General features: G+C 42.4%; 1 protein-coding gene across 4 annotated transcripts in view; it reads left to right on the top strand.

The window, feature by feature from the left end:
• Positions 1–16,652, top strand: part of PLEKHM3 (pleckstrin homology domain containing M3) — a 208,537-nt gene that overhangs the window by 76,956 nt on the left and 114,929 nt on the right. For all 4 annotated transcript variants that reach the window (XM_069578165.1, XM_069578166.1, XM_069578162.1 and 1 more), the window contains one exon: positions 5,642–5,787. In XM_069578165.1, the coding sequence (XP_069434266.1) occupies positions 5,642–5,787 (146 nt within the window). The remainder of the gene's footprint in view (positions 1–5,641; positions 5,788–16,652) is intronic.

Raw genomic sequence — 16,652 nt, 5'->3', positions numbered from 1 at the left:
CCAATACAAAGTCCTGGATTTCCCCTACCAAATGAGCTGGAGAGGGTAGCGTGGCAGGCTCCACTTAGAATGCATTGGGTGAGTTCTCTCCCTAGTGAATCACCTGGGTCCAGACACAAACCTCCTTACTTTTCTCTTGTGCCCATGAATTTTCCACCTGCCGGCCGGGGCAAAGAGGGCTATAGCCGGGAGCCAGGAAGTAGAGGGAGGTGGTTGGTTGGCATCTCAAGATCTCAGCCTCAGCAACACCTCACTGCAGCCAACTGAGCTAACTAGGTACCCTTGTTAGAAGAAAGACTATGCCCTCATGGAGAATTATGCCAACATTTCTGCTTCAGCCCCCAGCAACAGACTTTTTTGGTTGTCTGTAGTGAAAGGCCCCTTGGGAAATGGACTGTACAAGCAGCAAATAGGATTTTGGTTAAATGGTGACATTTGTTTCCCAAAGTGTATCAGAAGGAAGCTAAGCTCTTCAGAACATGTGTTCATTAAAGATTGAAGTGGGGTGGGAAGCAATAAAAAAAAAAAAAGGCCAGTAGGTTCTCTTGTGAGATAGTTTTTTGTTCCTATGAATTGAATACACTCTCTGAAAAGTTTCAAAAAGAGACAGGGAAGAATGTATTTGCTTTGATCCTATGTGTGGAGCAGTTCCCTATGACAAATGCCTTTTAATTTAGAAACATTGTTGAAAAGTCTGTTTGAAAGTACATGAAAATGTAATATGTAAATAAGCTCTAATTAGTTATTTCAGTTAATTATTTTTTTGTCTCTGCTTTGCAGCTCTATTTTTCCTCCTCAGAAGGTCCCTTGTCAGAGTCCAGCTTTGGCCTCCTCCAAAAAATGTGTTTTTCTAGTGGTCATTATGAAGAAAATACACCCCTCCTAACTCCGGTTGAAAACCTCATAGTGATAGAGTAAAATCCCAGGGTGTTATGGGGAATTGTTTTTAATCCGTGATTTGCTAGGAGGCTATTAAAGCAGGAAATCTTGCAGTTAATTGAAAGAACGGGTATATCCTTCTTCAAATACATGGTATCTGTTATTTTTTAGAAAATGAATCTACACCAGGCCACTAACTGGACTCTAATCTTTCCTGATTATCCTGTGTTCTTTCAATGACAGATACATTGGATTTGGAGATTAAAAATTTTAATTCTTTCCAAGTCAAATAAGGTGCTTCTCAGTGAATGCTCTGGGAAAAAATGGTGGTAAAATGAACTGTTGTTTCTACATAGTAAATTTTTGAAAATTGCCCAAGAATTTAAAATGTTGAGTTTAGAAGCCTAGAAAGTAAACTATGTAACAAATTATGAGCTTTTCGCTTAGCAATCTACCCCCACCTCTGCAGTTCACTTAATTAGATCAGAATTTTTGAGCATGGAGGGACCTTTGCAGTCACCTAGAAATCAGGGAACTCTCCTCAGCTTTTACCTACCACAGTCCCTGGTGGTGGTTGGTTGGGTAGAAATGCAAGTTCCTGGGCCCTACCCCAGATTTACAGGGTCAGAATCTCTGGGGCCAGGTTGGGGCTGAGAGGGACTACATTTTTCACAAACATCTCCAGAAAATTCTGATGCTCACTGAATTTGGCAAAACACTGGTTTAGGCAGACTCCTTTATTTTGTGGTGAGGAAGGGCAGCCTAGGGAGTTTGATGGGTCAGGCTCATCATGTTCCCTTAGGAAAGAGCAAGCGTCCCGACTCTCTTAGTTGCTTCTGTCATGTCTGACTCTCTGCAGTACTATGGACTGTAGCCCGCCAGGCTCCTCTGTCTATGGGATTTCCCAGGCAAGAATACTGGAGTGGCTTACCAGTGGGTAGCTATTTCCTGTTCAAGGGGATCTTCACAACTCAGGGAGTGAACCTGGGTCTCCTGCATTAACTGGCAGATTCTTTACCATCTGAGCAACCAGGGTTCCTGACCTAGACTTATGCTTGTCCCTACACCATGTATCCAGAACACTTTTAAGCACAGGGAGAAATCGAAACCTAGGTCATTAGAAGCTGTCAACTTTTAAAACAAAAAAGGTTAAGAGTTTAGTGAACAAAATTGAGTTTATTTGGGACTAGCAGAGGAATTGCTTTGGGACATGCAGACCAAGTTTGGAGAACCATGGAGAGGAGCAATTCTATTAGGAAAGGGGAAGTGGGGAGGGGCTGTATTGAAGGAAAGTTCATTGGAGGACAGTGAGTATGCGGGGTTGTGGTGTCTTCTCATTGGCTGGATTGTTGATAGACAAGGAGAAAATCTTCCTTCTTCGTGCTTGGCTATATAAAGTAAGCTGCCACAAATAATGTGTGCCTGAGACCTCCTCTTTCAGGGCTTCCTACGTCCATTTTGAATGAGGTATTCTGTTATATTCATTTTTGTAGAGTTATTTCAGCATCAAAAGTAGGAGAGCATGGTTCTAAATAAGTTATCAAAGTAAAGACAGCCAAGAACTAGAGGTAGGAGTTTATGTTGCTGCTGCTTGTGTCTCAGCTAAAACAAGTATGAACCCTAGCCATGTTCTCTTTTTCTTTTACAAGCCTGGACACAAGTGCTGAGGCTGTTTAGCTTATTGAGTTGAACCCTCATCCTGTTAAGCTTTGAACCTGTGTGCCTGGTTGATATACATATTTGCAGGCTATATGCTTTCTTAAAAAGCACACTTGTGTATTTTAATATTGCCTATGTGTTAGGTTGCATCTAGAGGAGATAATAATAAAATCATTAAAAGTTATAGAATAATAAGCCCAGTAGGACCTACTAAAGCATTCAGCAAATGCTTACTGTTTATTATATCCCAAATTCAAACAAGCAAAAGCAAAAATGCTAAAATAACTTACATTTATTTTTGCAATGTTTTATGGTGAACGTTTCAGCTATAATGGTGCTCCCAAATTTCTACAAGATCACGTTCACTTTCTAAATCACTAGGGAAGATTGAATTCTGTTCAGTGTCATTTCAGTGTTAAGTCAGCTTGCATGTCTACAGTGTCTAGAATGTGTCAAGTTCTGCTCAACTCTGTTTCACAGTCCATATGTGGTCATGTTTAATGTGTACTTCTTGGAATGGGCAACATATCTGCATAGGGGTAGTCACCAAAGTAGGCTGTTTTCAAGAGGCAGGTGAGCAGGTTAGGAGGATTAATTCCAGAACAGCTCTGGGACATTAAAATCTCTTTATATGCATGAGGCTGTTTATGTGCTAAATAATATTCAGTTTATCGTCTCTTCAACATAAACATTTATTGCTGGTCTGTCATGTGTAAAGTTCTGTGTGAAGTGCTAAGGATAAAAAATAGATCTGAGCAGTTTATAGTGTGGTTGTGGCTATACAAACACATCAAAAAGCACAATAGTTTAAGGAGGCATGCACTGTATGCCAAATGAGCACGATGCTTATGGGTGCCCAGATGGCATTCCAGTGTTCAGAGCCTAGTGATGGCACCTACCGCTCCCAACGGAAGCAGCAGGTGTGTTTGGCTTTTCCTTATCAATTTCGCGCATATCTCAGTCCTCAGCCAATCTGAAAAATAGGAGCTTGTTACGATCTTGTTGCTACTCAACCGTAAAGAAGTAGTTATTCTAGGAAGACAGTATTAAACTCTGGAAGCGTAATTCCAATACATTTACTCCCCATCTTTCAATATCTCTTGTATTCCAAAACAGTGGGATCTAGTTTTCTTTCTGGAGGGTACTTTGTAGACCTGCTTGATGTCATTTTATTTGTGATGAACATGAAAGCTCTAGGAATTTTCTGATACTTTCATTCATGAATTCATGTGAGTAAGTATCCTCTTAGGCTGTCAAAGATGTTTGAGCTCCTTCTAGTGGAAATGGGGAGCAACTCTGATTTTATTATTATTACTATTATTATTAAGAGTAATCTGTGCTTTCCTGATGGTTCAGATGGTAAAGAATCTACTTGCAATGTGGTACACCCAGGTTCTATGACTGGGTCAGGAAGATCCCCTGGAGAAGGGAATGGCTACCCACACCAGGACTCTTGCCTGGAGAATTCCATGGACAGAGGGCTACATAGCCTGGTGGGCTACAGTCCATGGGGTTACAAAGAGTTGGGCGTGACTGAGCGACTAACACTTTCATTTTGTACCCATTTTATGAAATAGGCTTAATATGAGATTTCTTTGATCAGTATGGTTCTTGGCATCCAACCATGAAATGGGCCATGAGGAAGGGTTTCTAAAATGAAATCTGTAGATAAGACATGTCAGAAAAGTGATGCTGTTTATATAATCCTGATGACCTGTTCTGGATGTTGTCCTTTGGGTTGATTGTAACAGAATTTCTATTATCAATAGAATGTAGTTCCTCCTAGCTAAAGGTAAATAATGGCATCTTTTTTGTCGAGGCCGCAATTATTACCAGCTTCCCTGTCAGTACCAGGACGGTATTCACATAATCATGGACTTCTTGGACATGAAAAAGGCCTTGGCAAACATTTGCAGGCAGTCAGTGGTCTTCAGTGATGGGCAGGATCTGGCAAAGTAGAGATTAAAGAAAAGGATATCATGAAAGAAGTAAATCATGCCGAGATATGGAGGGTGGAGTTAGCGCACTGTGTATATTTGGGGAACAATGAGGAGAGACTTCTCTGACTTCAACCAAGAGGTTCTATTCCCATTAGAGAGTCATAGGAGTAGGTAGTTGGAAAGGAGAGGTAGGGACCAATCAAAGGGCACATTCCTTTCACTGAGATTGTCAGCAAAGGAAGGCTACATGTCAGGTTTTAGGTTCATCTTAGACAAGTTCAGAACCCAGTCCAATCTCCATCTCTGACTGCCTGTGCTGTGCTTAGTCCCTCAGTCATGCCCAACTCTTTGCAACCCCATGAACTGTAGCCTGCCAGGCTCCTCCGTCCATGGGATTTTCCAGGCAAGAACACTGGAGTGGGTTGCCATTCCCTTCTTCAGGGGATCTTCTCAACCCAGGGATTGAACTCAGGTCTCCCACATTGCAAGCAGATTCTTTACCATCTGAGTCACCAGGGAAGCCCTGACTGGCTGGGCGACCTCAAGACAAAATACTTCACCTGGATAAATAAACCTTAGTTTATTCATCTGGAAAAAAGAGCTGATAATATCTCCCTCATAGAGTTGTTGCATGGGTTAAATAAGATCCTATGTGAGAAGCCCTCAGCCAAGTGCCTGGTGGAGGTAGGATTTCTGAAGAGGAAGAGAGGAGATGAAAGGGCGTTGGTTGTAGAGAGACGGTCTCTGGCTGCTGTGCACGGAAGTGGAATTAGAAGAGATCAGAAATGTACCAGTATCAGCAGTCCCCCAGGAGGCGAAAGGGGCGAAGCTACCAGGCTAGGAAGGAGGCGTGCATGCTCAGTCACTCAGTCGTGTCCAGCTTTTTGCCACCCCATGGACTGCAGCCCACCAGGTTCCTCTGTCCATGGGATTTCCCAGGCAAGGATACTGGAGTGGGTGGCCATTTCCTTCAGGGGATCTTCCTGACCCAGGGATCAAACCCACATTTCCTGTATTGCAGGAAGAAGGGGACGTGTCTGTATATGTATTCTCTGCAATTTTTTTCCTGTCATTGACTTTTGTTTCACTTGAGGATTGTGTAACTTCATTCTACAGTGTTAGAGACGTACAACAATCACAGACTTTTCTTCTGCCCTGAACAGGATGCCAGCGATCCATAGGCCTTTCCAACGGGAAAGCCAAGGTGTGCAACTACAGCGGGTGGTATTACTGTAGCAGCTGCCACGTGGACGACAGCTTCCTGATCCCGGCCCGCATAGTCCACAACTGGGACACTTCAAAATACAAGGTGGGTGCTCCTGGGTTCACTGCATAATAGTGATTTTGCTTTTTACTTGTTGTCACGTGGATTCTAAAGAGAATGAGACTTTGAGGCAGACCTGATTAAGGTCATCTCATAAAAGCTACAACTTTATGCTCTTTTCCCACTATATACTATTTCTATTGCATTATTTGGGGCTTCCCTTGTATTTCAGTCCATAAGGAATCTACCTGCAATGCAGGAGACCCAGGTTCGATTCCTGGATCAGGAAGATCCCCTGGAGAAGGAAATGGCAACCCACTCCAGTATTCTTGCTTGGGAAATCCCATGGACAGGGGAGCCTGGTGGGCTACAGTCCATGGGGTCACAAAAAGAGTCAGACACAACTGAGCGACTAAACCACCATCGCATTCTTTCCCTCCCTTCTAGGCTGGGAATCATAGGCTGATAATTTCTGCATTTATCTCCAGCTCCAGTTTTGCTACTGAAAGTGAGACCTGTGGATTTAATTGCCTGGTAGTATTTATGTCAACTGTGATTTTCAACCTAATCATCCTTTAGACCTGTGAACTGGTTAGCTCCGTTGCACAGCGTGTCTACCCTTGTGTAAACCAAACTGCATAAATCAAATTTGGCAAGTCAAGGAATCTAACCCCCACTGGAGTCTTACTCTAGGTTTAGGATATTTATTTATTTTTTGTGTGGTCCTGGGTCCCGGGACCCAATAGAGAATTCTGTTACCTGATCTGACTAGAAGCTTTCTCTTTGTTCTGCCAGAATATTGTCACGTCTGCCTTGAACGAACCTTCCATGCAAGGCGCTACATACAAAAACAGGCTGTATGATGGGTTTTATACCTCCTTGCTAACAGATGTCTGAGGCTTGCTTTCATTGTAACGGTATCGTACTGGAGCAGTGTGGGCAGGAATGGAACGTGTAGCTGCTACCTACCTGTCATCTTTGAAGTCTAAACTGAAGCTGACCACTCTGGGTGGCCAGTCGGCTTGGATCCTTTTCCGCATCCCTGGGCAGCTCCAGTTGTGCCCAGTAATCATCCACATGTCTTTAATCTGCCTCCTCCCTGGGGAGTCCTTCTCAGCATATGCCTCCTGCTCCAGGGAGAAACTGAAGCTAGGAGATTTGAATTCGAATACCTGCCAGTCTGCCTACATCTGTATCTGTCCTTACTGCCTCCCCTCCTGGGCTGGAAAGAAGAAGAGCCTCTTCCTTCATTTAGAGATCATCCTTCCACATGTGCTCCAGATACTTTTACCCATCTCAGGAACTCCTGTTCTTTGTGCCAGAGCCGATAGAAGAATGTCCTTGATGAAACCTCCGATGCTTCCTGCTTTCCCCATCTGTACTTTGTTAGTTCCCCGCCATGGGCTTCCCTGGTGGTAAAGAATCCCAGTGGTAAAGAATCTGCCTGCAATGCAGGAGATGCAGGTTTGATCCCTGGGTCGGGAAGATCCTCTGGAGGAAGAAATGGCAACCTACTCCAGTATTCTTTCCTGGAGAATTCCATAGACAGAAGAGCCTGGCGGGCTACAGTCTGTGGGGTTGCAAAGAATTGGACACAACTTAGCAACTAAACAATAAGAATTTCTCTCTGTGCCACCACCACACATGTGTGAATCTCTGGAATTGCACTTATTTAGGGGTTGATAGCAGGAACTTCGGAGAAGGAAATGGCACCCCACTCCAGTACTCTTGCCTGGAAAATCCCATGGATGGAGGAACCTGGTAGGCTGCCGTCTATGAGGTCGCATAGAGTCGGACACGACTGAAGCGACTTAGCAGCAGCAGCAGCAGGAGGAACTTTTGTTAAACAGGACTTTATCAGAATCCTCTCTCTACCTCTAACTAGGTGCTTGACTGGTTGAGGCAAATAACTTGAACTTTCCTGAGCTTCCATTTCCTAATCTGTAGAATGAACCCAGACTACCTGGGTTCAAGTCTTAGCTTTGTCACTTAGTACCTATCTAATTGGATTTCCCTGGTGGCTCAGATGGTAAAGAATTAGCCTGCAATGCGAGAGACCTGGATTTGATCCATACCTGGGTCAAGAAGATCTCCTGGAGGAGGGCATGGCAACCCACTCCAGTGTTCCTGTCTGGAGAATCCCCATGGATAGAGGAGCCTGACGGGCTACCGTCCATGGGGTGGCAAAGAATTGGACATGACTGAGTGACTAAGCACACACACAATAGTAGGGATAGTCCCTACTTCTTAAGGTTGCTATTTGCTTAAATGAATAATTCACAGAAAACATCTACTGCAGTGTCTAGAATGTAAATATTCAATTAATGCCAGCTTTTACAATGATTGAATATAAGATAACTCTAAATCTCTTTACCTGACATAAAGACATTTATGATCTCTAGTCCCAGCCTTTCTAGCCCTTCCATCCACTGCCTCCCAACCCTGTGTCTCTTAAGGAAGAGCATACTCCTTCCCATCACCCAGTCCTGCCAGGCTGTTTCACACCTCTTGTCTCCCTCTCGCCCTCATTCAAATCCTAAACCCAGCTTAAACGTTCTTTCCTCTCCTGCTTCTTTCCTTCCCCTCTGTCACACAGAGCTGTCATTCTCTCCTCTGCATCTTGTACTTGACACTCTGAATACGGGCTATAAATATATTGGCCACGTGTGTAATAGATAAACATTTATTTCTAGGGCAAGAACGCTAGTTGAGTTTTTGGTTTGAACACTTTAATCTCCTTGGAGCAGAGCTTTGACAGCTGAGATGTGTGTAGAGAGTGAGTGAGGCAGCCCCAACCCCGTGATCATTGAGGGCTTAGGCTGGTGGCACCTGCCCTCAGAATGTGTGCCCATCAATGGAGCTAAAGCAGAAAAGGTGGCACTGAATGAGGAAAGTGAGAAACTCAGGCGTGGTTTAAGAACCCATGCAGTGGAGAAGGCCCAGGTCTGTTTGCAGTGAAGGCTGAAGGCACCTGAAATCATCAATCCAGCCATTGCTCAGGCTTATTATAATCTTACTATAAAGCAGATATTTTTGTGGTGGTGGTCCTTCAACTGACAAGGTTTGATTTTGAGAGGACAGGTAAGTAATAAGGATATTAAGTACCACACTTCATCCAAGAGGAAAGTGTCCTCTGTGAGACCATTCCCTCCTAGGTGCTCAGCAGACAAGAGAAGATTTTTAAATCAAGAACAGAGCTGGTCGATTTTATCTGGATCATCTCTCACTGACATTAAGTAACTGTGTTCCATTTAGTCCAGTGTCTGTCTGTCTTTGCTCAAATGCTGGGATTTAACTTAATGTTCCTAATTGTGAGGATCAGTTCAAACCTATCAGTTTCCAAGACCAGACATCGTTCTGTTAGAGCTGCCTGCTCCCCCTAATTGCAAGTACGTGACTGGCTTGAATATCCATTTGAAAGAGTGAACAAATGGTTTTGCAGAGCGGAATGAAATCTGTCATCCTAAGTGCTTCCTTGTCTGCCCTGCAGAGTAATAATAATCCTAATTATTTTTAAAGCAGGATTTCATCTGTTTTCCAATGTACCTCATGCAGATTGAATTGAGCTCCAGGATTACCTAGCAGCTAAATTCTATCCTCCAATTCTACAGCCATTTTTCTAATGAAATTGTTTTTGGACAATAGTGTTTCCTCTTACCCTCCCCCCTTTTAAAAATATCAAGCATGACAAAGAGATAGTAAGGAAATCAAACTTTGCCTGAACTCTTCCTAAATTGTGCTTTTAAAAAATATTTTTGTTTCCTAGCCTGAACATGCACATTCCATTTAGCTAGGGGTTTTCCATGTTACACAAACCATTTCCTATCTCTTCATCTTGAGAGGCATTCAAGGCAAGCTCTGCTGGCCTTGCAGAGCTGGAGAATAGCTCGCTGATGGGAAAAGCCACTTGTTCAGAGTCACTGAGAGATTTTGAGAACAAATTATAATTAAACTTAAGATCTCTTGATTCCTCCTCCACTAGTCCACAGCACCTATTTTAACAAGACCAAGAAGTGTTATGGTTGGAATTGATCTTCTTAAAACTTTGCTATGATTTTTCATAATAGAGATGCAGAAAAATGCTAGAAGGAAACCTTATACCGAAGCAATCAGTGGTTATTTTACTGTGATTATAGGTGGATTTTTTTTCTCCCCTAATCTTTTCTGTTCTGTGCAAGTCGCTTAGTCATGTCCGACTCTTTGCAACCCCATGGACTATACAGTTATGGAATTCTCCAGGCCAGAATACTGGAGCGGGTAGCTTTTCCCTTCTCCAGGGGATCTTCCCAACCCAGGTCTCCGACATTGCAGGCGGATTCTTTACCAACTGAACTATTAGGGAAGCCTTCTCCTACTATTTAGTCTCCAAGTTTTTAGTAATGTGATTACATTATTTTTATTATTTTATAAATTTTAACTGTCACGTAGCTCTGTAGGTTCTATTTCAGAAAATTTGTACTAGAAATTAACCTTTTTTTTAATACCTCAGAATTATCATTATAAATATGAGTGTTCTAAATCTTGTAACCAATAACTTCAATGTGGTTTAGCATGGTATGGGAGACTGTTCTTTCTGTAAGGAAATTACCTTGTACTGCTATACTTTTATTCTTCTTTTTCTGAACATACTGTGCTTCCACATTTCGAGGTTCAAAAGTACAAAGGACATATACACACGGATAATCTCCTTCCCTTTTCTTCCTCACACCCACCCTGTTCTTCCCACAGGCAACCAAATCACTCCTTCCAGAGATATTTTTTATACATGTGTTTTGCACAAAAATGGCAATAGGCAATACAGTGTACATGCTGCTCTTAGAAAACATTCCATTTAGATCATAAACCTCTTCCTTGGGCTTTTAAAAAATAGCCATTCCATATTCCATCATGAATTTAACACACCAATTTCCCAGCTTCTTTTGACCAGCATTAAGGTTTTCTCAGTCTTTCTAATATGACAATGATTCTGTGAATAACTTTATGCATTATTTCGAATGTAAGTTCTTTGATTCATGAATGGGACTCTCTGTAGGTAACTTCCTAGATGTAGTGTGTACACCTGTGAGTTTGATAGATGTTGCCAGATTGCTTTCCCTCGGGTTCCTTCCTCCCCTTGGTACCAGGATGTCAGCTGTCACCCCTGCTCTCACTGTGCGGCCTCTAGCTGGCCTTCCCCTTTCCTACTTTATTCATTCTAAATATGTTGTGAACTTAGAAACAAAGAATCAAACTGATAGAGGTGTGTGGTTCAGAGTCACAGCCAGAGCCCTGTAAAGTACTCATTCATCTGTTCAGGAAGTGTTTACTGAACACTTACTATGCTCACCATTCTAGGCATTAGGACATATGTTCTGCATCATGAATTTCAGATGATAAAAAAAGACAGTAAACAAATGTACAAATAAGTGACTTCTAGATAAATGAAGTGTTATTGGACTTTAGTTTTGTTTTAGAGTTAACGACACGTGAAAACCCACACACCAGTGTACTGCCTCCTTAAATTATGGGTTCAGCTCCATTGGTAGCCCACTTGCTTTCTATTTGACTGGGGAGGAGAGAGGGACAGAATGGGAACTGGTATCTCCTCTTTTAAAGAGTGATGCACAGACAGTTGTTGGTGGAGTTATTTAAAAAAGAACTGTGAGTGTAAACAATGCTAGCAAGCACAGAGCAGGGTATCCCCACATCTGAGTTTTGGCTCGAGATCTACCATGAGCTGACCACAGAGAAGTCATTTAAGTTCTCTGGACTCAATTTTCTATTAAGTGCAGGTAATGGTAGAGAAAGAGGTCCCTTCCTCCAGATGATGAGGGGAACCTCGGCTGACTCTCATTTGTCACCACCCCCCACCCCTCACTACAGTCTGCATGACGTTAACCAGCTGCCCTGTCTGTAGCCAGATTGGTTGGAAAGTGGCTGGGTTCCACAGGTTTTCTCTAGTACTACATGTCCCAGAGTTTTAATATGCTAACACCCTGCACTTTGAATCATCAAGAGAAGAATGTGGCATATTTTTCGTTGGACCTCAGAGGATCTTTTCTATATGACTGGCATTCCTTGGGACACAGGTTAAGAAAACCTGAACTAGATCATCTGTTGTTGTTCAGTTGCTCAGTTGTGTCTGACTCTTTGAGACCCCATGGACTTCAGCATGCCAGGCTTCCTTGTCCTTCACCATCTTCCAGAGTTTGCTCAAACTCATGTCCATTGAGTCAGTGATGCCATCCAACCATCTTGTCCTCTATCATCCGCTTCTCCTCTTGCCTTCAGTCTTTCCCAGCATCAGGGTCTTTTCTAATGAGTTAGGTATTCACATCTGGTGACCAAAGTATTGGAGCTTCAGCATCAGTCCTTCCAATGAATATTCAGGGTTGATTTCCTTTAAGATGGACTGGTTTGATCTCCTTGCTGTCCAAGGGACTCTCAAGAGTCTTCTCCAGCACCAGTGTTCAAAAACTTCAGTTCTTTGGCACTCAAGTCTATTTTATCTGTACCCATTCTTGTTATTCTAAGATGATGTTCTCATCCATTTTACTCTGATCCATTTTCCTCCTTTAACAAAAACTAAAGTCCTCACCACCACCACATCATTCTCCTCCTCTCCAAATTGCTATCATTGGTCACCACATTGCTTTTGCCCCATCACATTATTACCCAGGACTGTTTTTGTGGGGGAACATACTAGGACACCATTTCAGAACCTCTCAGAATTACAGAAACCCAAATGACATTTGAGAATTTTTATTTTCAGAGGTACCTGTCACTAGCATAACAAAAGATGTATTATATTAAAATCTATACCAATGATGGTTAGCTTGTAAAAATCAAGTGACAAATGTGCTTATTTATAAATACATATGTATATCTAGCAGATTTGTCATTATTGGTTTATGGATAATTATGACCTGAACTGTGCTGTTTTCTCCAACTCCTGAGTATGAGATGGAGAGGAGACCTGCTTCTTCCTGGCCCTCCTCCTCCTCACCTCTTTCAAATCATGTTGACTGCAGGTCTGTGAAGAGAAAAAGAGTTAGTTGCTCAGCCGTGTCCGACTTTTTGCGACCCCATGGACTGTAGCCCACTGGGTCTCCTCTATCCGTGGGATTTTCCAGGTGAAAAGAGAACCAGTTCACAAACTGCAACAAAACGACAGTCGCAGAATGAAGTTCTTACAGCTTAAACTATTCTAAAGTTAAAATATCTATGGAAAGAAACTGGGGTATTAATATTATTTAGTTAATATTAATAATACTAATATCATTAATAAATATTGTTTAGTAAGATACTAACAGGCCAATAGGTTGGAAAAACGAATTGTCAACCCTGTAAAAATTGCTTCTAATCTAAGTGGGATAGGATCATGGAAAAGAATACCAACCTAAGCCATTCATTTTTTTTTTTTTTTCAACTAAGGAATACTGGGCTTATCCTTTTGTACCTATGAGGTGAGTTTTCATATCAGAAACAGCACTCGGGTTTTTGATGTTTTTCGTAATTTGGTAGGCAAGAAGTAGGACAGTAGCTCCTGGCTCTTAAGTAGAATATATTTAGTGTTCCCTTATAGCTCATGAAATGGTTCTATTAACGAGAAAGAGACTTTCTCTCACATAAACTTTGTCACTTAAGAATATCACTGGCTTCCTTCCACAAGTAACTATATATTTTTAGAAAAACTTTTTAATTACAGTTGAGTTTGAAAGTAGAGTGCTCATACCAGAATAGAGGATGGTTTCGAATTTCGATCACTATATCTCCACTGATTTCCTATTTTGCAACAATAGCATTTCATACGGAATTTTGAGTCCTCTCCCAAATTCCCTCACTAATGGAAGTGGTTGGTTCTCAAAAAATGAGCATGTGCTTTGCAGCCAAAAACAGCTCAGCGTGGCAGGGCTTTATTTGTTCCCATACTCAGGCAGCCGGGGTCATCGTACGCTCTGTGTTCTCCACACTAGCTAGTAACTTCAGGAAACAGGGCCTTAGACTTTCTTGAGACTAGCTCTGTTTTTGTTCCTAGTGATTTCAGTGTATGAATGCAGATGTCAGTAGCTGCCATCCCATTTGTCTCACTGCTTTTACTGTCTCTGTAGAAGGCTTTTTTTTTCCCCCCACTCGGGCTTAAGTACCACCTGAAGAGAGAAGCCTTTTAAGGCCTGGGAGACTGGCCAGTGCCCTTTGTCCTTCTGTTCACCTACTAAAAGGTAGCATTGTTAACCTAATTCAGCAGGGCCCTGGCTCAGTATAAACACTGCTCAATAGAGCCAGAAAGACTAATTGAATTGTACAATACATCATTCTTCAGCAACAGTTTCAAGTGGATTGTACTTCATTTTCCAAAACACCATCCGTTTTTTCCTCATTTAAAATTTTTAAATATAGCAAATATTTAACCATTATAAACAAAACATTTGAACCCGGTTCTGTCTTTCCCTGCTGAACGGTGAGCTATGTGAGGGCAGGGTCCTGCCCGTTGTGGTCTCCACTGAGTGGTCAGACACCTGCTCTGGTGTCTGCCATGGATGTACCTGTGTCTTCAGACCTCAAAACGAGGCATTATTTAGCCCTGTCAGCTGCTCTTTCCAGTCTGATTACATAGTCCAAGGTTTTGGCTGATTCTCGTTGCCTCTCTGTGAGCACCATCTGCAGAGACTGTTATCTTCTCTGACTCTTAAACTGCAGAATCCCAAAGGACCACGCAACAGAACAGGCATCTCAAAAATAATTGCTTCTACGTTGAAAATGACTTTTATTAGAAAAAAGCATTGATGCTTTTCTTTTGCACCTCTATAATTACATATTAACTTTATAATAAAGAACATGGTAATAGTGAATTTCATAAACAAGTGTTTTAATCAACATACAATAACCACACATTTAGTTACTGGGCTTCCCTAGTAACTCAGCTGGTAAAGAATCCACCTGCAATGCAGGAGACCCCAGTTTGATTCCTGGGTCAGGAAGATCCACTGGAGAAGGGATAGGCTACCCACTCCAGAATTCTTGAGCTTCCCTGGTGGCTCAGCTGGTAAAGAATCCTCCTGCATTGCAGGAGACCTGGGTTTGATCCCTGGGTTGGGAAAATTCCTTGGAGAAGGGAAAGACTACCCACTCCAGTATTCTGGCCTGGAGAATTCCATGGACTGTAAAGTCCATGGGGTTGCAAAGTGTCGGACACAACTGAGCGACTTTCACTTTCTTAGTTAGCGCGTGTACAGATTGATTGAGTTCGTGGTTGTATCTGCAGCGCGTGTACAGATTGATTGAGTTCGTGGTTGTATCTGCTTGTTGTCCCGTCCTTACCCACCTAGTGCATTTCTGTTTATCTTTCTAGACCTTAAGCCAGTGTCACCTGCTTTGCCAGGCCTGCCCTGGCTCCTAGCTCCCTTCTCCCCAGCATGGTTGACGTCTCCCTCCTTCAGGCTCCCAGTGGACCTCATCCATGTTCCTTTGTGGTGGATGACTGGCTATGTGCTACATGTATATTTTTGTTTTAATTATTGGTCTGTTATACTCAACAACTGGAGAAGGCAATGGCACCCCATTCCAGTACTCTTGCCTGGAAAATCCCATGGATGGAGGAGCCTGGTAGGCTGCAGTCCATGGGGTCGCTAAGAGTCGGACATGACTGAGTGACCTCACTTTCACTTTTCACTTTCATTCATTGGAGAAGGAAATGGCAACCCCAGGGACGGGGGAGCCTGGTGGGCTGCTGTCTATGGGGTCGCACAGAGTTGGACACGACTGAAGCGACTTAGCAGCAGCAGCAGCATACTCAACAGCAAATCCCAGGAGGTTAGGGGGCATATCCTGTTTATTATTCATCAATATTCTTCTAGAGTGGGAACAGTGGATTTTCAGTTTTGTTAATGAGCAAAGTTGTTTGTTCTGTTTATGCTGAATTCCAGTCTTACTCCCAGTACTAGAGAGGTTCCAGTGGAAACTTTGTGGAGAGGTCCATGTCCTCGTATCAGTGAATTGGTATGTAAAGATTCCCCCAAACCACCCACAGGTCATGCATTAGTTAAGCTGTAGCTCAGGTGCATTTTGTTTTTTTTTCTGTTTATCCCTACTGACAAATGACATTTTAAAATCAGCTTTCATACTCTTGGTGTTTACTGCCAGAAGTGGTTATAGAGTTGGCTGCATCTGTTGGCTAGAGTCAGCCCAAGTCCATGCGCTGGAGTGTGCTAAGTCGCTTCAGTCATTTCCGACTCTGCGATCCCATGGACTGTAGCCCGCCAGGCTCCTCTATCCATGGGATTCTCCAGGCAAGAATACTGGAATGGGTTGCCATACCCTCCTCCAGGGGATCTTCCCAACCCAGGGATTGAGCCACCAATCTCCTGTGTCTCCTGCATTGGCAGGTGGATTCTTTACCACTAGTGCCACCTGGGAAGCCCCCACCCCAAGTCTAGACCTTTACTAATAAAAGCAACTCTTTTCTGCTCACTAAAGTGTACGTTTGAGCTTGTTTTCTATGCATATTGTTTTGTATATAATATCCTTTTCCCCCTTTTTGGGAGATATTCTTTCATTCCTTTTGATGTACATGGTTTACCTATCTTTCTAAAGTAACTACTTTATAAAAATACCATAGAATATATGTACATATAGATGCACATAGCTTTAGTTTTTAAAATCAGCATTGCTGTTAAGAGGCTTATGAATTATTTTTAAAACTTTTTAGTTTGAAATAATTGTAGATTCACTGGAAGTTGTATAGATAATGTAATACAGAGAGGTCCTATGTATCTGTCACCCACTTTGCCCACTGGGTGTATCTTAAATAACTGTAATACAATATATTTTTTTAAAACAACAGGAAATTGACATTGGTATACTGAATCTGTATAGTTCTGTGTTATTTTATCATATGTGTGAAAGTGTTAGTCACTCAGTCGTGTCCAACT

This window comes from Ovis canadensis, chromosome 2 (assembly GCF_042477335.2).
Source record: "Ovis canadensis isolate MfBH-ARS-UI-01 breed Bighorn chromosome 2, ARS-UI_OviCan_v2, whole genome shotgun sequence".
NCBI lineage: Eukaryota > Metazoa > Chordata > Mammalia > Artiodactyla > Bovidae > Ovis > Ovis canadensis.
This window is presented reverse-complemented; position numbering and strand designations above follow the sequence as displayed.